General features: G+C 35.1%; 3 protein-coding genes across 6 annotated transcripts; all 3 read left to right on the top strand.

Moving 5' to 3' along the window:
* Window positions 1-3,620: 3,620 nt before the first annotated feature.
* On the top strand, window positions 3,621-7,085 carry LOC142613742 (NADH dehydrogenase [ubiquinone] iron-sulfur protein 5-B). Its single transcript, XM_075786226.1, has 2 exons — window positions 3,621-3,879; window positions 6,738-7,085. The coding sequence occupies exons 1-2, from the start codon at window positions 3,730-3,732 to the stop codon at window positions 6,840-6,842; spliced, it is 255 nt and encodes an 84-aa protein (XP_075642341.1). The 5' UTR covers window positions 3,621-3,729; the 3' UTR covers window positions 6,843-7,085.
* Window positions 7,086-9,405: 2,320 nt separating this feature from the next.
* LOC142613741 (serine/arginine-rich-splicing factor SR34) lies at window positions 9,406-14,770 on the top strand. 4 transcript variants are annotated; one of them, XR_012840308.1, is made up of 16 exons: window positions 9,406-9,562; window positions 9,897-9,987; window positions 10,766-10,831; window positions 10,922-10,996; window positions 11,091-11,202; window positions 11,290-11,336; window positions 11,482-11,539; window positions 11,976-12,025; window positions 12,140-12,196; window positions 12,279-12,388; window positions 12,469-12,570; window positions 13,364-13,449; window positions 13,540-13,714; window positions 14,004-14,037; window positions 14,236-14,324; window positions 14,477-14,770. XR_012840308.1 is itself a non-coding variant. In XM_075786222.1 (14 exons), exons 2-14 carry the CDS (start codon window positions 9,901-9,903, stop codon window positions 14,478-14,480), a joined length of 891 nt encoding a protein of 296 aa, XP_075642337.1. In that variant the 5' UTR covers window positions 9,406-9,562; window positions 9,897-9,900; the 3' UTR covers window positions 14,481-14,770. The 4 variants fall into 4 exon arrangements, 3 of the variants coding, with proteins under 3 accessions (XP_075642337.1, XP_075642340.1, XP_075642339.1); XM_075786222.1 differs by lacking the exons at window positions 13,364-13,449; window positions 13,540-13,714; XM_075786224.1 differs by lacking the exons at window positions 13,364-13,449; window positions 13,540-13,714 and having other exon boundaries at window positions 9,421-9,562; window positions 9,901-9,987.
* Window positions 14,771-16,942: 2,172 nt separating this feature from the next.
* On the top strand, window positions 16,943-18,366 carry LOC142613384 (phytochrome A-associated F-box protein). Its single transcript, XM_075785719.1, has one exon. It carries the CDS (start codon window positions 17,133-17,135, stop codon window positions 18,141-18,143), a length of 1,011 nt encoding a protein of 336 aa, XP_075641834.1. The 5' UTR covers window positions 16,943-17,132; the 3' UTR covers window positions 18,144-18,366.
* Window positions 18,367-22,197: the final 3,831 nt, after the last annotated feature.

Genomic DNA, 22,197 nt, shown 5'->3' with positions numbered 1-22,197 from the left:
TCTCCTTACTCTTTTGTATACTTATCCTATATTTTATAAATGTCAAAACCACCTTATAAGGATATTAAAATAGCTCAAACCCAACCCATCTCACCTCCAACTTGCTCTACTCCGTCCTATGTGCAAAGAAAAAACTTCATATTTTAAATTTGTATACATATTGTTTTATTAACATTGTAATTAAAAAAAAAGAAGCAAATTTTGATCTTTCTAGAAATATGAATTGCCTTAGAATGGGGTAAAAAACCAAGGCCCAATGGAGGCTTAGACTTAGATCAAGCCCACTGCAATTAATTTGTAAAGATGGGTTTGCAGACCAACACTTGGGCTTCCTAAATGATGAATTTCAACAAAGAAACAAGTAAAAACATATTAATTAAGTCAATTAATGTTAATAGAGGACAAAAAGAGTAAATTTATCTTTTCTCGGAATGACCAAGTAGCCCTTTTACACTTGGGAGATTACAAAGTCTAGTGTTATTCTCTCTCTAATCTTTGGGATCTGATCCCTATTCACTGAGAATCTCCTCCTTTTTATAGTAAACCAACTCTCATCTTGACCCTCCACGTGAAGGGTAGTTAATTACCCCCCAAGATACGTGTCTCATCTTCCATTTTTAGGACATGCTGAGTAAACTATAGGCTATAATGGCACTATTTAGGTGTCATTTAGCCATTAATGTGGCTGGCATGGTTGTTGTAGTGCATTCATTGTGAAAGTGATGAGTGCTTCTTTGTGAAACTTCTCTTTCCCCTTATGCATGCTTGTCAGTTGTCACTGTAGCCTCCCTCAGTTCCTACATATTAGCCTTGTGAGGTCTTCATTTTGTCCTCTTCATGTGGTCCTTACCTAAACGTCTTCCTTAGGCTACCCAACTCCTTGGGAATGGAGCTCCTCTTTTAAGTTATTTCGGCTCACTTGGATCTAGCTGATTATAATTTGGGCCTACATGCTCCTTGGACCTGACCTAACAAGGCTAGTACCCTTAGCCTTCCCCCTACAACTTCCATAAATAAAACCTAATTAAAAAAAATTAAAAAAAAACTGTAATATATAGTAATAATTAGTAAGATTGGCAAATATTATAAAATTCCCACTTAAATTCATTATTTTTTGTGAAAGTAATACATGACAATACTTTGGCGGTTCTAAGATAGTATTTGAGGTATGTAATTAAAGAAAATTTATTTTCGTATTCAAAGTAAAATACCTATTTGGTATAAGTAACATACTCAAGTCCAACAAAGGACTTTTCCGAATTAAGTGTTTGATATGCTCAGTTTTTTGTAATTTTTTAGAGTACTCAAATTTTTTTAATTTATTATTTTATGATATTTGTTTATATTTGAAGCAAGAAAGAGTGCAAAATGTCGTGATATGACAACTAAAAATAAAATCAAAATTTTGAGAGATCGAATAGGTAATTTTATAGATAAAAATACAAAATTGGCCCTCTAACTTTCAGTCTTTTTCATTTCAGTCCTCTAACTTTCAATTTTGTCATTTTAATCCTCTAACTTTTAATTGTTGTCAATTTGGTACTCCGTTAAACTCCAGTTATGTCCTGCCGTTAATTGAGCCAAAACGACGTCGTTTTAGCTTCTTTTTTTTTTAAAAAAAAAAATTCAGAATTTAAAGAAAAAAATTGATATTAAAAAAAAATCAAATAAAATGCCAAAAACTATAGGGACTGGATCGAGTGGGGCCGAGGAGGAGGAGGAGGAGTCAGGTTCAAAGATTGGGTGCCATGAGCCAAGGTCGAGCTCATCCTTGGACTTGTGAGGTGAGTTGGACTCGGAGCCGAACTTATCCCACTTGGACGAGTCATGGAGAGGGGAGGGATCGAGTGAGTTGGATGAGGAGGATGAGGTGGCGTCTTTGAGATTGTCTTGAGAGAGAATGAAGATGAAAGGGCGAGCGGTGAGTGAGAAAGGGTAGAGAGAGAATTAGGAGAGAGAGTATGAGGTTTTTGGTTGTGATACGCATTGTCTTGATTGATCGATGATGTTGATTGCTGAAGCAGAAAAGAGAGAAAGAAGAAGAAGAAGAAGCAGAAGAGAGATTGGGGAATTTTGTAAATTGGTGAGCGTGGGAGGGATGGAGGTCGTCACAATGTCTACAATGGAGTCCAGCACCGAGTCTTTTGAGATAAGGGTGGGAGGGGATTTTGGTGTTTGGAGTCCAGCACAGAGCCACAATGTCTGGAATGGAGTCCTCGGTTTTTTTTTTTAATTTCTTTAAATTCTGATTTTTTTTTTTAAAAGAGCCAAAACGACGTCGTTTTGACTCAATTAACGACATGACATAACTGGAGTTTAACAGAGTACCAAATTGACAACATTTGAAAGTTAAAGGATTGAAATGACAAAACTGAAAGTTAAAGGACTGAAATGAAAAAGACTGAAAGTTAGAGGGTCAGTTTTGCATTTTAGCCTTCCTAAAATGATTATTGATTAGTGTATTGCTTTATTATATGTGGGTCAAGTAATTATTGTATATACTTGGCATATGGTGAATTCCACAAGTTTGTTAGTATCATGACTAATAAATTTAAATCTCTTAAAAATAGTTTAAAATGTTAAATACAGGCAAAAGTTTCAATAAAGCAAAAATGATCTCATACCATGTAATAATGTTAAGAATGTATTATAGATTATAAATATTCAGTTTAAATTTAAAAAAAAAGTTATTTAGAACTTATAGATATTTCAAGTACACAATAATATGACTTATTCAATTTTATATGATAGTATCTAATTAAAATATGAATTTCAATGTAATTTTATTTCTGTGTCTTTTACAAAATATGAAAAACTTCACTTATATTTTCAAGTAAAATAACAAATGCATACATAAGGAAAGGGAGGGGAGAGTGGATAGATGTTGGTAAAGAGAGGGAGAAGAGAGGGTTCCTTGCGTTGGAAAATATTTGCCAATTAACCATGAAAAACTCATGATTACAATAGTAAAACGTTTTACCCCCAAGCCCTCATCAATTTTGGGGATAAAACGTTTTACTACTGTAATCAAGAGATTTTCATGGTTAATCAGCAAATATTTTCGATATAACCAAAATTTTATGTTGCACTAAACACTCCAAGACCTTGAAAATGTCTGAAAGAAAATATTTTAGGTGATGTCAAACATAGTCTAACACATATAAATTGTATTTTACATGTTTAATACTAGTAAAAATGTGTATCTTTTTTAAAAAAATATTTGTTATTTCATACTAACAAATAGTTTGTTATTGAGAAAAAAAGGAAAAAAAAAAACTTTTTTGTTGTTGTTTAAAAATGCATTTAAATTACATGTAATGTATATTATTCTATTATAGTTTGTTATTGAGGAAAAAAAAAAAAAATAGCCTTGTTGTTGTTGTTTTACAATACACTTTAACATGTAATAATGTAAATTATAAAAACCATGTAAACATATATATATATATATATATATATATATATACACACACACACCAATGGATTTAAATCTAAAATTTTATTATTATTGGTCTCAAGAAAAACCTCATTATTATTCTTAACTTTTTTTTTAATCCAAATCTAAAACTTTCCTTAAAAATATTATATACAAAAAAGAAAAAGAAAAAAACAAAATTACCCACAACAACTACCAGGTTGAGCTTTACCCGTTACTGGTACCCTCGAGCCCATCTGAAATCCACATTTTGAGACCGACGACTGAGCAGCAAAGAGAGAGAGAAAAAAAGAATGGCGTCAGGTTGGGGAATCTCAATGAACAAAGGCCGATGCTACGATTTCTGGATCGACTTCAGCGAGTGCATGTCTCGTTGCCGTGAGCCCAAGGATTGTACTCTCCTCCGTGAAGACTATTTCGAATGTCTCCACCACTCCAAAGAGGTACGCCCCTTTCCAAAATCCAATGTCTCCTCCTTGTTTCCATTTTCTGCTGTTAATTCCATAATTGGGTCTTACTGTATATAGCTCTAGAGCCTTAGATCAATAGGATGGATTGGGTTTTGACCCTGACTCTCTTTCCCTAATATTTGTGCCAATCACTTTTGTTTTTGGTCGATTTGGTTTGTAAACCTTAAAGACAGTGCCTTTAATTGAGATTCTGTATTGGGTGTGATAGTATGGGATTTATAAGCTGCTGAAACAGATGCAAGATTTTTTTTTTTTTTTTTTCTCTCGAAATTTTATTTGGGTATTTGGTTAATTATATTTTATTGTGGTTTCAATGTGATTTATAGCTCAGATTTCTGTTAAAGCATTTTGGGAAATTTTTGTCTTCAATGCATTTTTCTTGTGCGCTTGTGCAAAATGTAAGGGGTAATGGCTTTTCTGAATATAAGGGGGAAACTTGTTTTTTTTTTTTTTTTCGTTTGTGTATTTAATCAGTAGTATTTAACATAATTTCTGAAGTTTGAGAAGCATATCCAGGAGAACCTTGGTGTTGCTTTAGCCTATTCTTTGTGAGCCAATGACATTGTTTGGGGACTATGTATTTTACATACTATAGCTGGTCAGTTGAAAACTCTAATAGTCTGTTTGGATTGAGGGGAGGGAGGGGGAGCAGAGTAGAGTAGAGTTGACTCAAAATTAGCCTATTTTCAGCCATCTTTACTCTACTCCCCTGCCCTCCGCTCCCCCTCCCTCCCCCTCAATCCAAACAGACCCTAATGATTGGATGAAGGGGTAGGGGTAGGGAGAGGGAGTAGAGGAGAGTAGAGTACTGGCCGGAAATTGCAATCCAATCATTGGCTTAAGTTTGTATTTTGTATGTTTTAACGTAGCCTTGTTTGGCTGCCTGTATTCTGGACCTACTATTGTTCTTTTCTATAAACACATAAATCGTTATCAGTAGATTATCTAGTCACTAGTAAAGGTTTTGCAGTTATTCAAAGCCTTTATTAGGCTTTCTTATCCTTATGTAGGAGAGTATAGATAAACAGAAATATTATTATTATTATTATTATTATCAGGATTTACTTTTTCTAAGGCTATGCTAGCAAGAGAAATTGATCTTACATGTATCAGGGGAAACAAAAAAGAAAACAATGCTTATGTCATGTGGTCACTGATTCAAATCTTATTTAACGAATTTATAAATGGTCATACTATCAACGAATGTACAAGTTACATTACTTTGTCAACCGACTCATCTTGTGCCATTTACCCCTTTTCTCTCCCTCTGTAGCTCTTCTGTACTCAGCAATTATTATTCTCCAAACAATGAAACAACCTTACATATCAGAGCCATCATAATTGATGTTTTGTTATTTTGTCAAATATTGTTGCTCATTGGCTCATCCTCTAGTATTTACACACACACACACACACACACACACACACACACACACACACATATATATATATTTTTTCTTCATAAATTTGATCAGCCTTGTCAAAGTGACACCTTAAATTATGTGTAAGGAGAGGGATTAATGCACCCATAAAAAATAGAGTTGATTTAATTTGAGGGAATGGAAAAAGGGTAGAGGGAGACCAAAAATAACATTAGTAGAAGTAAAAAAGGACATGTCAATTAAGGAAGTAAAAAAGAGTATGACTTCGGAGAGAATACAATGGCGGAAAAGAATACGTGGGGGTGACCAACTATTCTTTTGAGGATCTATAGCCAACCCAAAAAAAAAAAAAAAAAGGGATTAAGGGTTGGTTGTTTGGGGGGTGGGTAAGTAGTGGTTTGGGAATATATCTGGTATACTCCATTGCTTCCTTTTGTATTTTTTTTCCCGTTTGGTTTAAGACGAATATATATATATATATATAAAGTGCAAGATAGCCCTACATCAATCACTCCGCCTGGAAATCTGAGTTCAATAGTGCTGAGGGTCAGTTTGAGCTATCCTTAGCCATACAGAAATCAGTTTGTGATCCTCCTAAACTTACATATTAATCCTGTCCCCCCCCCCCCCCCCCACCCCTCTTTGTTTAACTGTTTATTTTTCAAGAACTTGTATATCCCAATGTGTCTGAGTTTGTAAAAATAATCTTACTTTTAATTCATGGTTTTGTTTCACTTATATGCTGGGTTTTATGATGCAAATAGCTTTAGCCAATTGGATGAGCTTGTTAGGATATATGTAGCATGCTCCAAGTGTCATTGTATGAAGGTTTTGCTGTTGACATGAAATATTTGGTCCCCTTATATTGCCATATCATCTAACATAATCATGTTAAGTTCGAAGATTAGGATGTGGAAATTGTATGTTTTGACTTTTCATATAGAAGGTTAAAATTATATTTCAATGGAGGAGTATTTTCAGGAAAGTTATTGCAAAAGCAAGAACTGAGTGTGAAAAGCGATAGATAGATTTCTAGTTTCTTCTTTATCTTTTCTTTTGCTTCTTCAGAATCCTAATATAGTATGAGATTTGATGAATGATGCTAGTAAATGACGCTGGTTAATGAGGTATATTTGCTTTATTCTGAAGATTACAGCAAGTTAAATACTACAAATGCCATAGAATTGGAGAAAGTACTATAACTCCACCTTGATCATTAAGAAAAGAGGAATCTGTGGGCCGGTTTATTTTGTAGACATATCATGGCATCTCATATTATGTAAATGTTTAATGGTTTGTCAGATAAAAGAAAATATGATCTTCACTTGCTAACAGGAAATGCATATATATTGCTATGAGATAGCAACTTGATTCATGGAGTACCTGTCGTCTTGATTTTTATGGTCTGTATTTGAATCTTATTATGTTATTTCTGGAACTATATTTCAGTTCCGAAGAAGAAATCGGATCTACAAGGAGGAGCAGCGTCAGCTCCGAGCAGCTTCACGAAAGGGCAAAGATGGTGAAGAGGGTGGTGATAAACATCATCATTAGTCCGAAATTGATCATCTTCTTAATCTCGAGAATAAAGACTGAGGAGATGTTGTATTCATAACTTGTTTTATGTTATTCTGCTTTTCTTCTCCTGGAATGTTATGCACTTCTTTGGCATGTGCAATGAGACTGAGATAAATTTGTTTTGCTAGCTGCGTATTGGACACTGATTTTCTTGGTGTATCTGGAGTATCCTGTTAAAGGGCAGTTTGAGTAATAAATCCACTCACACTCACTACAAAATTGAGTATTGCTAAATGGTACTTTTATGGTACCTTGTGTTGTTGGTGGTCAGGTGAAGTTAATTTTGAATCCAAATATCAAAATTTCTAGCCATTCTGGATACAAGAGTCAAATATTTTGGTAGCCTGCAAAGAGAATCAACAGGGAGACAAAAGGAAGCTAGAGGATTCAACATTTTGTGCATCAATACATGCGATCTCTCTCTCGTAAACATATGGGTCTCATACAGTGTATGTACACTATAAAGCTTTCCATCTATTCATCCTTCCAATAAAATAATTAGAAAAAATGTACTTTAATGTTGTTTGTGTGTGTACCAAAAACCAAAATTGTGTTTTATTCCAAATTAACAACAATAAATCTAATTACACTATAATCTTTTGTGGAGTAAAGTATAGTTTTTTACGTGTTGTAATTTAGGTTTTTCAGTCAAATTCAATAACAGAGTCGTATTAATCAATGCAACACAATTTTTCTTATAGACAATTAATTAATCAATGCAACACAATTTTTCGTATAGACTATTAAATTAAATTCGATCATGCAGCACAATTTTTCGTATAGACAATTAAATTAAATTTGATCATGTGGTTTATTGGTTAATGCAATCATATTGTTGAGTTTAATTAGATACTTTTTAAGTAAAACAATTAAGAAACTATATTTTAAGACCTTCCAAACAATATGACAGACTGATCTTCCAAAGAAACTATATTTTAAGATTTATCTATTTACATAACCTTTTTTTTTAATAAATATCTATTTACATAACTATTGAATTACCTAGGAGTGGCAATTTGTGTTCACATATGAGTTCGTGTTATGTCAACTAGTGAGTATACAACTATATTGGTTAACCCTAACCCTAACCCAACATATTTATTAAATGGGTCAAGATTTCTCAACCTTAACCTAACCCATTTATTAAACGGATTAGTCGTGTCGATCTATTTATTAGATTTTATCAAAATGAAAAGAAAAAAAAAACTAATTTGAGTATTAACCAAATTGATATGAATTATGAAAAATCAAACAAATATTTTTAGTATAAAATTTAGACCTAATGAGTAACTGCATCACAAATAATCATTTAAAACTAAAACATATCTCAATATCATAAATAATTAATCATAATATGTCAAAGAAAATAAACTACAACAACTAGTAAGTTTATATACATAGAGTTTGAAAGATTTATAGGTAAATGTCATTTAATTAAACGGACCAAATGAGTTTCATGTGATGGACACTAACTCATTAAGTTTCAACCCATAACCTACTAATTTTGTGTCCGATTCACGAGTCGTGTTCAATTTTGCCACTCCTAGAATAACCATATCGTGATTAGTGTATACTTGTGATTAGAGTAACAATATTTTTGTATGGTTCCAATTGATACTATATTTTTAATTTAAAAATTTGATAGGATTTGAACCCTAGTCCCTCGTTCAACAACAAAGAACTTTACTTTTATTTAGCACACATCATTAAAGATGGCAATATTTGACTCGATCTTCAAACACGATATTGTTTTTTTGCGAATTAGTTATTAGTGTAAATAAGTTTATGTCAAAGTGGGTCAACCCATTTTAACATGGTGAATAAATGAGTTCCTTATTGACCTACATAATTTGCAATTAACTTGGAATTGTATTAGTAGTTTTAATCAAAAATAGATTTTAATTGAAATCTAACTAAGTAATTAAGGGACAATTAATAGTTATATTGATCAACTCTTTGTTCAAATTATAAATTCCCCAACTCAAAGAAAAAACCTCTCACATGGAACTATGCTTTTCAATAATGTTAGTGTCACACATTATGAGTCTGTTTGAGATTTGTTTATTTTATTAAAATTGAAAATTTTTGCTGAAAGTACTATAGATAAAAGTAAAAATTAATTGAAATAGTACAGTGAGACTCATGAATAATACCAAAAAGTGTAATGAAAACTATGAATAGTAGCAAAAATAAGCTGAATAGTAAAATAAATTAGCCTTTTAATCTCGAGTCAAACGCATACTATGTCATAATTGTCTTATGTGACAGTTTGTAGTCTACCACTATTACATGACCTCAAAATTTTTTTTTTTTCCACCAGTCACATTTTATCCAGCAATAGTTCTAGTACTAGAATTATTGAATATTCTTTTCTTAAAAAAAAAAAAAAAACAGCATTATTGAATGCTTATTGTGGTCCACCTTGTAATTTGCCCAGCTGTCAAGACAGGATAATCCTAGCCACAGATTGTGATGACATCAAAAGCATACAACATATATATATATATAGGCGTACACTTGATTTACACACAAAATTATCTCTACCTAACCATAGTTTATGTACTTACCCAAACCCTGTACCTTCTTTCATTCAATCCTTGTTCCCAAGAGTAGTAAAAAAAAACTCAAAACCCTAATCGTCAAAAGTCGTCTCCTTCGCCTCCGCGGTTCAACCTCGATCTCCCAATTGACAAAAGGTAAGCTCTCATCCACCTTCTTCAAACCCTAAATTTCACTCAATTCCCCCCCCCCCTTTGTTTGGTTCCCGAGAAAGGCCAGGAAAGTACAAACCAAGTTTTGAATTTTACATTCCTCAAAAAAAAAAAAAAAGAAGAAATTTACGTTTCGTGATGCTTTGGTTTTCGCTAAATTTTGCTGTGCGTGACTGCGTTCTTTGAGCTGTTTGTTAAACTATGTATTTTACGGAGGAACCAAGCGGTGCCGTTTTTTGTTATATATTGCTATTGCATTTTGTTTGGTTTAGGTGGGATCTTAGGGCTTATGATTTTCAATGGAATTGTTTTTTGTTAGGAAGATGAGTAGCCGTGCGAGTCGAACCCTCTATGTGGGTAATCTTCCAGCTGATATTCGTGAAAGAGAAGTGGAGGATTTGTTTTACAAGGTAATTTTAGATGTTTTTGTTGTTGTATAGTAGCTGTTTTTGATTGGTTTGAATATGATATGCATTGTGTTTTTTGTGTTTGTTTTTTGATTGGGTTGAATTCTGTGTTTAGGTAGGTAAATGTAATTTTTGTGTATCAGTGTCTTGTTGAACAAACCTGAACTTAAAATCCCTAGAGTTTATAGGCACTACGATAACAACTAAATCTCGAAACTTTGGTGTCTAGTCAAGTCGGCCATATGTATTTTTTCCAACACTATTATCCTTTTCTAAGTCACACACTCTATTTGCCTCCTTAATTGACATGTTAGGCTCTTGGATTAACTTCTTTACCCTCACCCGGGGGAACTCTTGTGCATTTTTCGTTGCACCCTAGTACCAATGTTGCAAGTCCCTTACAGGGGAAGCCCTAACTAACCCTTGCACGCTAATCTCTGTCATCCGTAGTGGATTTATCCATAATTAAATGACTAAGTTTTTCTCTCTTTTTTTGGCTTGGGGACTGGCTGTGAACAAAATATGTGACACTAAGCATAGACATAGGTGGAGTTTTGAGAGTTTATTGGTAATGCATGAATTTTATAACCTATTCTCTAAGGAGGTATGAATGTTTTTTGTGGGTTGCAGTGTGTGTGTGTGTGTGTGTATTTAGCTGTTTAGCTTTCTTTTATTTGTTAACTTATGTGAGCTGCAAATGGCTTTGATTAAGTTTGTATACAGTGCATTGATTAGTAGGAATGCTTGATCTTCGTTATTTAATGAGATTTCACTTTTGCAGTTTGGACGCATAGCTCACATTGATCTGAAGGTCCCGCCAAGGCCCCCGGGTTATGCATTTGTTGAGGTGGGCTTAGAGCTTCTTAAATTGCTTTGGTTTCTTTGTTTCTATATTTTCTTCCTTTAATTGTGGAATTTTATGATTTGTTTGTTACAGTTTGAAGATCCTCAAGATGCTGAAGATGCTATTCGCAACCGTGATGGCTATGATTTTGATGGGCATCGGCTACGGGTTAGTCACTCTTAAATATGCATAAACTGTCTGCTTTGAGACTATTATAGCTATGGTTCATTGGCTTATCTTGTGCGCTCTCATATCTTTATAGGTGGAACTTGCACATGGTGGCCGGGGACATTCATCATCAAGAGATCGCTATAGTAGTTATAGCAGTGGTCGGAGTGGACGTGGTGGAGTATCTAGGCGCTCTGAATTTCGTGGTGTGTATTTTACTCAATACACCTGTACTTTTGTTTTTTTATTGGAAATATTATGTCTTCTGAATTTTTTATCGTGCCATCATGTAGTTCTTGTTAGTGGATTGCCTCCTTCTGCTTCATGGCAAGACCTTAAGGTGAGCATCAGTGTTGATCAATTGGTTTCCTTTCCTGATTATATGCCTTACTCTGTACGCATGTATGTGTGCGTGTGGAAGGGTTATGGAATTAAAAAATTTCTGAAGATATTCATTCTAAATAATTCACAACATCTTGTATCAGGATCACATGCGACAAGCTGGGGATGTTTGTTTTTCCCAAGTTTTCCGTGACGGTAATGGTAAGATACAATTAACTTTGATGGCCTTGGCTTGAAGTTTCATATAATATGGAGGTGTAAGAACTGGAGATGAACCTGGTTTTCTATTAATCTATTATCTTGCCTTTTTATCATATGGGAAGGATTTGGTAGAAATAAATATATGGTTAGAGAAATCTAGGTCCATTGGGATCTGTGCCAAATTTTTTACATTTCATGTACTTGTTATGTTATAACAGATCTGCTACTGGGAGTGATGGATATTCAAGAATATTATCTATGCCATATATGATTTTTCTTCATATAAGCATCTAGTTTGGCCCTTATTCTGATTGTGATTGTATTGTTGTTTTGGATTTGTACTTTTAAGATAGGCATTTGAGCCAAGAGCTCAGAAGAAATGTGTGATTTATCCTTAGTTTTAAATTTAAATATCTCTGTTATGATTTTATTGTAGGCACAACAGGGATTGTGGATTATGCAAACTATGAAGACATGAAGTATGCAGTAAGTCAAATCTCTCCTTGATTGGTGATGAGCTATTGTTTGACCATCCTTGAACTTGAGTTGATCAGCATTAACTATAATGTAGACGATGTGTTTGACTTTTCTCTTCTGCAGCTAAAAAAACTTGATGATTCTGAGTTCCGGAATGCATTTTCTCGGGCATATGTTCGAGTATGTATAAACTTGGGTACTTTCTGTATTGCAATTTGGGACTCTGCATATTTCCTTCGTTCATTATTGCATTTGATTACAGGTTAGGGAATATGATTCGAGGAGGGATTCCTCCAGGAGCCCCAGTCGTGGTCGATCTTACTCAAGAGGCAGGAGTTACAGCCGTAGTCGTAGTCGGGGCAGGAGCCTGAGGTTTGACTGACTATTTAAAGTTGTAAACATCTTAGTGTGCTTTGTAGTCATTGTTTGCCAACTGTGTAATTTTAATGCAGCAAGTCTCCAAAAACCAAACCTTCGCGCCGCTCACCTGTCAAATCACGGTCGAGGTCTGCTTCTCGCTCTCGCTCTGCTTCAAAGCCGCGTTCTTTGTCTGGGTATGTAATTTTTTCTCTCTATGAATTGTCATTTTTGTTATTGATAATTATATCGTGCTCCGTTCTGTAAGGTCTCTTTTTTCCTTGAAAGACGGAGGATATTCATCAAACACTGTCATTTTGTTGCTTGCTTTATTGATCAATCTAGGGCTTTTGGGAACTCCTCCTGGTATGAAATATTTTGAGTTAGTTTGCACAGACTAATCTCTTGGATTTTTGAGAAGTATATAAAAGGGATTATGAATTATCAATTAAGTCATTGAGTTGCAGTTTGTTGACTCTTCAAGTGCATCTTAGCATTTGCTTTGGCTAATCTCTGTTATCTGGTTCACCCGGTTCCTTTAAATTTAAGAAATTTATACACGCAAGTTTACAATCCTGGGCTCCAATATTATTTCCGAAGTATGTTACATGGTCATTCTATAGGAAGCATGTGCTGATGTGCATGCTCTCTTTGGCTAGTGCTATTAAATTATTCTAACCCTGTGTATTTATCTTTAAGATTTTCAAGGTCTAATTTAAAGGATTGGGGGAGGTGGGGGTAGAGAAATACTTGTGCACTCTTCAGATTTATATGGCTCGGTGCCAGAAATGTTGGTATCAGTGATTCAAATATTTTCTTGGCATTGTCAAACATGAATTTGTATTCTTTCTTTTGTAATGTTACTTTCCCTTCAATATCTTCACTATTTGTGCCTTCGAAGGTGGGGTGATGGAGAAAACGTACCGGATTGTCAAAGTTTTTATTCTCTTTCCTTTGTTTGTGTGAAAATTGCCTTTCTTGTGTTTTTAGATATGGATACATGCAGCGAAGTGGGGATTGGATATTAGGATCTTGATGGGATAGTTCAGTTGCCTGCAACTCTTTTGGTTGTGGAGGTATGCTGTTTTTTAGATGGGCAACTTTGGAAACCTTGATGGTGCCTCTGTTCTAATGCTTTTAGCATTGCAAATGTCCATGGGTGCTAGATTGGGAACAAAGGAGATCATGGTTGCAAAAGTAAAGCTGGATATCTGTGAACTAAGTGCCATTGGGATTTGGATATCACCATCAATGAGCAATAGGGACAATTTCATTTTCATCTTCTGCTCCAACATTTGCCAAGCTAATAGGCGCACTATCTGGCTTCTGTGGATTTTTGTGGTACAGTAGGGAAAAATTCTCCTCCCTGTCCACTGGTGTCTTAAAAATACATTGTGATGCTTTCATTAAGGTTTTCTCTTTATAAATTTAGGTCATGTTTATAGGCAAGAATTATATGAATTGGCCTGATAATTTTTCTCTGTTGAATTGCTAAATATTTATGGCTTTTCCATGTATCCACATTGGATATGGTAACACTGACGTGGAAGAGGCATCAAGGATCTTGGATCAAATTTGGTAAAAGGAACGTGTGGATTTTAAAATGGGTTGTTTCTGGAACTTTTTGCAGATCACGATCAAGGTCCAGATCTCCATTGCCTTCGGTATGTATTTTATCTGTTCGTTTTAAAGCGTAATCTTGTGACCCTGGAGTATCATAAAATCTGTTTTGTATCTAGCTTGCCTGCTATTATAACAGACCTGTGTCCTTTGTGAATCAATGTCCACTCTTAGATTCTTGGTATCGGACTTAGGTAGACCTGCCATTGCATTTTAAAACTTAAATGTTAGTTCCATTTCAGCGTCCAAAACGTATGAGTAAAAGCCCAAAGAAGCGCAGTCCAAGCAGGAGCCCAAGCAGGAGCAGGAGCAGGAGCAAGAGTTTATCCAGGTCTCCTGTGCACTAATTTATTTTTTATTGGTCTCCTTGTTGGGACCATATTACTTTCTTATGCCAGACATTTTTCTTTTATTGTTCCTTTGTGTTCCTCATGCATCTTTTATAGCTGCTATCTGAGTCCTGATTTCAAATTTGTTTGACAGGTAAGAAATATAATTGCAGCTGATGTAGTAATTCCTGAAAGTTTGATGAGGGTGAGGTTTTTTAACTTCATCGGCAAGTCCTAGCAGTTGTAGGCCTATTATATGAACAGACTTGTCAGACTGGAGTTGGATTTTAAACTATCAACATGTTATTTAAATCCTTGTGAATCCTTGAATTGGAACTTAAAACGTTTACTGTATTGCTGTATTGTACAAGAGATTTGCCAAATTCCAGCTTAACGTGTATTTATGGTGGTGGATATTGATACTTCGTTCTTTATATTTGTGGAACCATATGCTGTAACATGTCCTAGGTAATTATTATTCTACGCTTCATAGTGGTCATTAGCTTTATGTTAAAAGGATTTTCTGGATCATTTTACCTGTGACAGATTTTTTGTTTGTTCTCATGAACGGTTTTAAAACTGAAAAAGAAAAAAAAAATTGTCAGTCTTGTGAAAACATTTTTGTTAAAGATCCCGTTAGGAATTAATCATTGAATTTATATTCTGTGGCCTTTTCCTTATTAGTCTTATCTTTAAATTTTTTTATAGACCCCTCTATGTTATGCTGAGCAGAATTTTGTTCGGTTTATATTTGATATATCCAAGGACTTTTGCAAGCTAATTGGAGAATGTGTAAAAAGTTATGGATATTTTGTTTGAAATTTTTTTCCCCTTTGAGGGACATACGAGGAGGCTCTCATTGGAGCGCTTTACTATAACTAATGACGGTTCTGCATTTGCACTAGAATTTGATGTAGCCTCACTCGTGCAATTGAATTAGTCATAGAAATATGCTCAAATGATGGTTTAAAAAACCACTGCCTGACCATAGAATCAGCATTCTGAGGCTTTCTTAAAGTGTATATTATATTATTCTTATTCCTCAGTTTTTTTTTTCCTAGATAATTTATCTGAGAATCATTCTTATTCTGAAGTTTTAGAGGGTGTTACGTGCAAAATAACACCCATAATAATCAAATTTGGTGTGCGGTGTAGTCTGAATCTCTATCAAATGCTTTTACAAAATGGTACGACTTGAAAGAAGCCAGTAAACTCCAATGCCTGTCTTTATCTTTGAGTCACACAAAGGTGATAAGAAATGCACGTGGTAGCAACATCAAACAATGGTGCAGAAGTGGCAGCCATCCCTATTCCCTAATGGCCTCCTCTCCTCTGGACCCATTATTTTCCTGACATGTCATAACTCATTACGCGCTGAATGTGAAAACCCAACCCTTGTCTTTACGTCTTCCTTTAAGTGGCCCCAATGTTTCTCCCACATTGTCTACCCACCACCACATCATATACGGTTCTGGTCGAGAGAATTCTCCTGTTCTTGGCCTCTTCAGTTCTCAACAATAATTAGGCTATTTATTGAGTTAATTGAAACTCACCATTGAATTTGTTTAATGAATGCCAAATTTAATAGTAAAATATATAGTACCAAAACATTTTTCTAAGAAAAAATTGATAAAAAAGTATAGTAGCATTATCTAAATTTTTGTAATGTTTGGATAGTGAACAATGATATTTAACATTTTCTTACCTTCATTTTCAAATATATTTTTTAACAAATTCTCTATCATTTTCTCCATCTCATTTAAATATTATTTTTTCATTCATTCTTTATTTACTATTATTTTTTTTAACAACTACACATCTTCTAACATTTTTTTATTCAATAGTTAATTATTATAATAGCTAAAAATATTTGAAGGGTGAACAATAAACGCTACAGTAAACGCTACTTGTAGAGAAGCACCGTAGCAATTTTAATTTAAAAAATAGAGATGGAAAAGCTGTTGGAGTAGGTTTTTGGAGTGTTTGCTCTCTAAAATTGACTTTAAAGAAGCCTTGGAGATACTCTAAGGAATGACAATATCCATATGCAAGCATTCTCTATAAATTTTACTAAATTATGTCAAATATTAACTTAGACACGAATGCTTAGTTGTGATGTATTGGGTTTAAAAAAAAAAACATATATGGGTTTAAAAAAAAAAATTATATTTAAACATATCATTACATTGACTAATAAAATAAAAGCATTGCCATATTTTCTAAAGACAATTAAATTCATTATAGTTAAATTAAATGTTTGAACATAAACTCCACCTAAGTTTTCCGGTCATAATTTACTTATCCAGCTAAATATGCAAATTTTGGATATCACCGATCACTTTAAATGGAAATAGTCAAAATAGGAACTAAAATTTCTAGTAGATTACACTCAACTCCCATTATTCTGATCTGATCCGATGTACTTGGGTTTGCCTAGATAAGATAAGATAAGGTTTAAGTCCTGTAAATACAATAAATGTAAATAATCAAAATTAAATCAGAACTTAGTTCCAAGCTGACGCGGCTCCTATCATGGCAAATCACTGTCTTCAATTCCCATCACCACCAACCACAAAACTAAAAATAAAGTAAACCAACCAAAAAAATCTCGTCCATGAAATGTTTCAAACTTTCACAACTCATGATTGAATCCCCAAAAAAACTAAAAAAACAAAAATAAAAAATAGTAAAAAACTCAGAATAAAGAGTCTCTCCTCTAGGGAAAGTAAAAAAAAAAAAATCACAAAAGCTTCAATCTCCACCATTTTCACACCAAACCCATTTCACAGCTGTCTCTCTATCTCTCAAAGATGGAGGATACGGTTTTCGCTAAGCTTTCAGACGATGTCGTTCTGAACATATTCTTCAAGCTCGAAGATGACCCACGAAACTGGGCTCGAGTTGCTTGTGTTTCCACCAAGTTCTCGTCTCTGATCCGCACCGTTTGCTGGCGCAAAAAGTGCACCACCACCATCCCCTGCGTCGTCTCCGACCTCCTCTCCTCCGCCACGGCCGCCTCTCCGCCCGGTGGCTGGGCCGCCCTCCACAAACTCGCCGTGTGCTGCCCTGGCCTCCTCCACTCCGGTGTCCTCCTCGAAAACTCCGATTTCGGCCTCGAACGTGAGCTCGGCCCCGACGAAACTTTCCGAAACTCTCTCACCCTCAACAACAACAACAACAACAACACTACTGATTCTAATGCTAATAATACACCTCAAACCCATGAGGCTAGTTCATCTAGCAATAGTTGTTCCTGGTCTCTCTTTGACGATCTTTACTATGACACAGTTTACGATGTCTCAGGTTCGACAGAAGGTACGATGAATCCAGTTGAGGTGGTTGAGAATAGTAACAGCGTTGGTGTTGGGGTTGTTAAGGTTGGGATTGAATATTCCGTGGTGTCGAAGAGGAGGAAGATATGTCGGTCGATGAGGTCGCATTTGGCATCTGGGGTTTGGAATCTGAGCAGAGAGCAAGGGAGCAAGTTACTGGCTAGGCAGTTCCGCGATGATTGTTTGTACATTTGTGATTGGCCAGGGTGTGTTCACATTGAGGAGAAGCGGAACTACATGCTTTTCAGAGGGATTTTCAAGAATTTCAAGAGGTCCAGGGTTTGGAGGACTATCAATGATGGGAATAGGAGTAGGGTTGATTTGAATTGCGCGTTTTGTGAGTGTAAACAGACTTGGGATTTGCATTCCGCGTTTTGTTTGAGACGGGTTTTTGGGTTCCATGATGATGGGGAGCCTGTGGTCAGAGCTTATGTTTGTGAGAATGGACATGTCTCTGGTGCCTGGACTGATTGGCCATTGTACACTTGATGGCATGGCCAAGTATTTCTATGCTTGCTTTGGTGGGTCCTGTTCATTTCTCATTAGGCTCCTTACTGCATTAAGAAGATTCGATTTTGAGAGATTTAGAGGACGTTGTAGTCTAAAATTTAAGTTTATGGATATTTACTGATTTGTTATGCTTGTTTCTGCTGTTGTTGTTGTTGTTGTTGTTGGATTTTAGTTTTAATAAAGGAATGTCTGGTTTGATTTAGATTCCTTGTTTGTGGTTTGTAACTATTAAAGCTTTGGTGAAGACTCATTTGGACTGTAAGGTTTTAATATTGATTGTGTTATCAACTAACACAATGAATGTGTGTGTGTGTGTGTGTGTGGTGAAGACTCAATTTGGACTGTGGGGTTTTAATATTGATTGTGTTATCAACTAACACAATGAATGTGTGTGTGGGTGTGGGTGTGTGTGTGTGTGTGTGTGTGTGGTGAAGACTCAATTTGGACTCTGGGGTTTTAATATTGATTGTGTTATCAACTAACACAATGAATGTGTGTGTGCGTGCTTGTGTGTGGTGAAGACTCAATTTGGACTGTGGGGTTTTAATATTGATTGTGTTATCAACTAACACAATGAATGTGTGTGTGCGCGGGCGTGCGTGTGATTTATATATGTAAAACTTGTGCAGATAACATTTTACTGTTTCCGTTACTCTGTATGCAATTCAATGATTCCTTTTTGTGCTACCTTTGCAATTTATTGTTTATCTTTTGTATTTGCTAAGATAATCCTGTGATGGGGATCCTAGAAATGTTGAGAATGAGGTTGAGAATGAGGTTGAGAAAAGGACTAAAAGTGCATTTAATGTGGTGGTATCATAATTTGGTTCCTGATTGGCTTAGGAGAATGAGATTTCATCCCAGAAGACACGCTATTGTGCAACCTCGAGTTCAGGTGATTTTCACTATATTTGGGTAAGTCAAATGACTCAAATGACTATCTTGGCTTTTCTGCTCATTTCTATTCAGCATGTAGTCTATCAATGCGGTGGATGTGGTGAGCAGTGGTATGTACATGAAGCTGGTTACAGTCTTACAGATATATATTCATTTGTCTGCTTATGCTTTCATGACTCTTCTGGGAGTGTAGAGACCTTTCTTGTATTAGTTAGTCTTTCCTGCTCTATACTGGTTTTTTAATTTTTTTATTCACAATTTGAAAGAGTTTCAGCTATGAATGGAACTCCATCATGGTTATTTACTATTGAGTGTTGACAAAGTGGATTCTATTTGATCATCTAGTGCAATTAAGATCTTAAAACTGTGGTTAGGTTGATACCGCCTTAACTCTTAAGCCCCGTTTGGATGGCAGTGGCGTCTGGCGTTTCACGCCTTTTTTTTTTTACCAGTGCCTTCGTTAAGGTAAGTGAACAATGTTTTCTTACGTGGACAATAACTCAGAAATTATTATTTTTTATTGTTTTCAGCAATAAGTTTTCAGGTTTTAGCAAAATAAGCAGTATTCAATCACACACTTAAGCCTTTCCAACCATTTCCTTTCCCTTGATTAGGCACCATGCCAAAGGATATGAATGCCTCCATTGTTTGTTAGGGCTAATAAACAGAAGGAGATGCCCCTTTGCAGGCTATTATAAGATGTTAAGCTAGCGTTTGTTGCTGGGAGTTTTCATAGGTATAGGTTTTTCACATTTTGGAAAGTTATGCAGCTAGAACCGCTTTAAAATCTTATTAGCTCAACTTGGGTTGAGTGGTGTGTTCTCCTATTCAGCACTTTCGGTCACTCCTTATACAGATACAGGGTGCTATTGCTTACCTAATTCTAGCTTCTTAAGACAAAATAGTAATACTAATAGGGTAAAAAATTTTGGTAGATATTCTGCTAAATAGCCTTCTCTGTACTTCCATGACTGTTACATGGACTGCTGGTTTTGTACAATTCTTAATCTCCTTGATCCCAAGGGGTAGAACAATTGGTATATGTATATCTTAATGAATTGATTATAAATTGGACAGGAAATACGCTCCATTCTCTGGATCTCTAGTTTAGTCTCTCATGTCATGTAATAGGGTGTTGGAAACCTTAAAATGACAAAGTGTTTTGGTATTAGAATAATAGGATATTGGAAACCTTAAAATAACAAAGTGTTTTGGTATTAGAAAATGCTTCTGGGGTTCTCCAAGCTAGTGACTATTGCCTCTTGGTCCAAAACTAGGCTCAAATGTTTTTTTTTTTTTTTTTCATTAAAAAAAAAGGTCAAATATCTTTTGCTTCTTGATAGGGAAGGTAAAGCAATGAGAGTAATGTTATTTTTTTATAATTCACATCTTATCTTGGCGACAGAATTGTCCACTAGTAGTGACTGGATTTTGCACATGCGTTCACTCAACTAGCAAACCATCAAATCCAAAGGGGCGGCCCCGTGGTATTCAATTTCAAAACCTGACTATATTCAAGTTTGAATAGGCTTCCATAGTGTGGTAGACTAATGGGCCAACTAATTAACCAACATTACGCTTTTGTATTAATAAATGAGTCCAGATAATGTGTCTTAAAGACACACATTAAGCTATCCATTTTCGAAAAAAGTTTTATCGAGAATTAAAAAATTGTTATAGTTTTTTCAATTTTTGATAAAACTTTTTCTTAAAATGGTATACTATTGTGTGCTCTTAGGACACACGTTAGTAAAATTATTAATAAATTTAATAATGCTGAATCTTGGATATTTCAATAATTATAAAATCTGATATTTTAATTCAGCTTTGGTTCGGTAATCCGTATCACCAAGCCCATTTTCAATTCAACTTATGCAATGACAGGCCCCTTGTTCTAGGGTGGGGCTCAGGTGAATAACTCAACAAGGCAGGTAGGATTGACAGAGAATATCTTTTAACACCACTTACGATCTTTAAATAAATCAGCTGGATTCAATCCCAAAATGGCTAATTTTCGATATACAGTTCCACAGTCAAGCTGCATGCTTATCACCTAGCACTTAAGAGGGGTCTACTCTCCCAACATTTTCGTTCTTCTCCGCTCTAGGAACATTATCACTGTACAATGTAGTCTATTACCCTCTATGCGATAATGACACAGAAATCATTGTCCACATTGGAACTGCCCTGTGAGCACCACCCATAACTTTTAAAATTGAGCTATTTCATAATTTCAAAAAAAAAGAAAAAAAAAAGGAACTTTCCTTTGTTGTTCCATTGGCTTAAAGTGAACTATCAACTCTTGATTAGCTTGAGTTCTTTCTTTGTTCTAGCCTATTGCAAATTTGGACTCATCAAAACAAGTGTACTCTCTTCATTTCGCTTAAGATAGAAAAACTCTTGTATTTTGAAATACATGGTCATGTATAATTGGTTCTTAGTAAGTGAAATTACTGCAGGTTTATGATTGTCAAGCTTAATTCAAAAAATGATGTTCAAGCAAAATGAATCTTCCACCCACTTGAAGTCCATTGGCTCACTAATCCAAATAACTCTCTCCATGTGCATGTGGATTCCTTCTGGTCATGTTGCCAGAAAGCACTCAGGTGGACAGAAACACTCAACACAGAAATTGAAAATCTGAATGAACCAGGTCCAAGTACTCTAGAAGTTTATCACCAACAATTGCCACGTGTTGACTCTTGGGAACTACCCAATCATCTTCTAGCAGGCCACTATTTTGCAATCAATGACACTTATTATGACAATCATGACCCATACATGGATCTTGATGATGATTGGTACCAAGAAAGAGATGAATGAGACTAATAGTGTTCAACACTTAAAAAAAAAGAAGAGATTTCATCCTCATCCAATTTTGTCGACAGCTTTTATCATTCTCACCTATGTTTGAAGCATTTATCATTCCCAACAAATCCTACCAGAAGACATTATGGCATTTTGAAAGATATTTGTCCATTACCAAGCCCATATAGTGTACTGTATTGTTGGCAAAAAACTGTTTGTAAATTATGCTTGATTTTAATTTGAGTTTCGGGTTCTATAAATAGCAGGTCAGTGTATGAAAGAAGACAAATAGAGCCTTAGAGTTTCAGAATTCTTCCCTTCCTCCTTA

This window comes from Castanea sativa, chromosome 10 (genome assembly GCF_040712315.1).
Source record: "Castanea sativa cultivar Marrone di Chiusa Pesio chromosome 10, ASM4071231v1".
In the NCBI taxonomy this organism is placed as follows: domain Eukaryota; kingdom Viridiplantae; phylum Streptophyta; class Magnoliopsida; order Fagales; family Fagaceae; genus Castanea; species Castanea sativa.
The sequence above is the reverse complement of the archived record's forward strand: the minus strand, read 5'-3'. Positions and strand labels throughout refer to the sequence as shown.

What these genes read in the sequence shown, in the direction of transcription:
- LOC142613742 (XM_075786226.1), top strand. Translation starts at nt 3,730, where the DNA reads ATGGCGTCAGGTTGGGGAATCTCAATGAACAAAGGCCGATGCTACGAT. An exon ending in GTCTCCACCACTCCAAAGAG is followed by an intron (nt 3,880 to 6,737) that starts GTACGCCCCTTT and finishes ACTATATTTCAG; the next exon opens with TTCCGAAGAAGAAATCGGAT.
- LOC142613741 (XM_075786222.1), top strand. Translation starts at nt 9,901, where the DNA reads ATGAGTAGCCGTGCGAGTCGAACCCTCTATGTGGGTAATCTTCCAGCT. An exon ending in TTGATGGGCATCGGCTACGG is followed by an intron (nt 10,997 to 11,090) that starts GTTAGTCACTCT and finishes ATATCTTTATAG; the next exon opens with GTGGAACTTGCACATGGTGG. An exon ending in CTTCATGGCAAGACCTTAAG is followed by an intron (nt 11,337 to 11,481) that starts GTGAGCATCAGT and finishes ATCTTGTATCAG; the next exon opens with GATCACATGCGACAAGCTGG.
- LOC142613384 (XM_075785719.1), top strand. Translation starts at nt 17,133, where the DNA reads ATGGAGGATACGGTTTTCGCTAAGCTTTCAGACGATGTCGTTCTGAAC.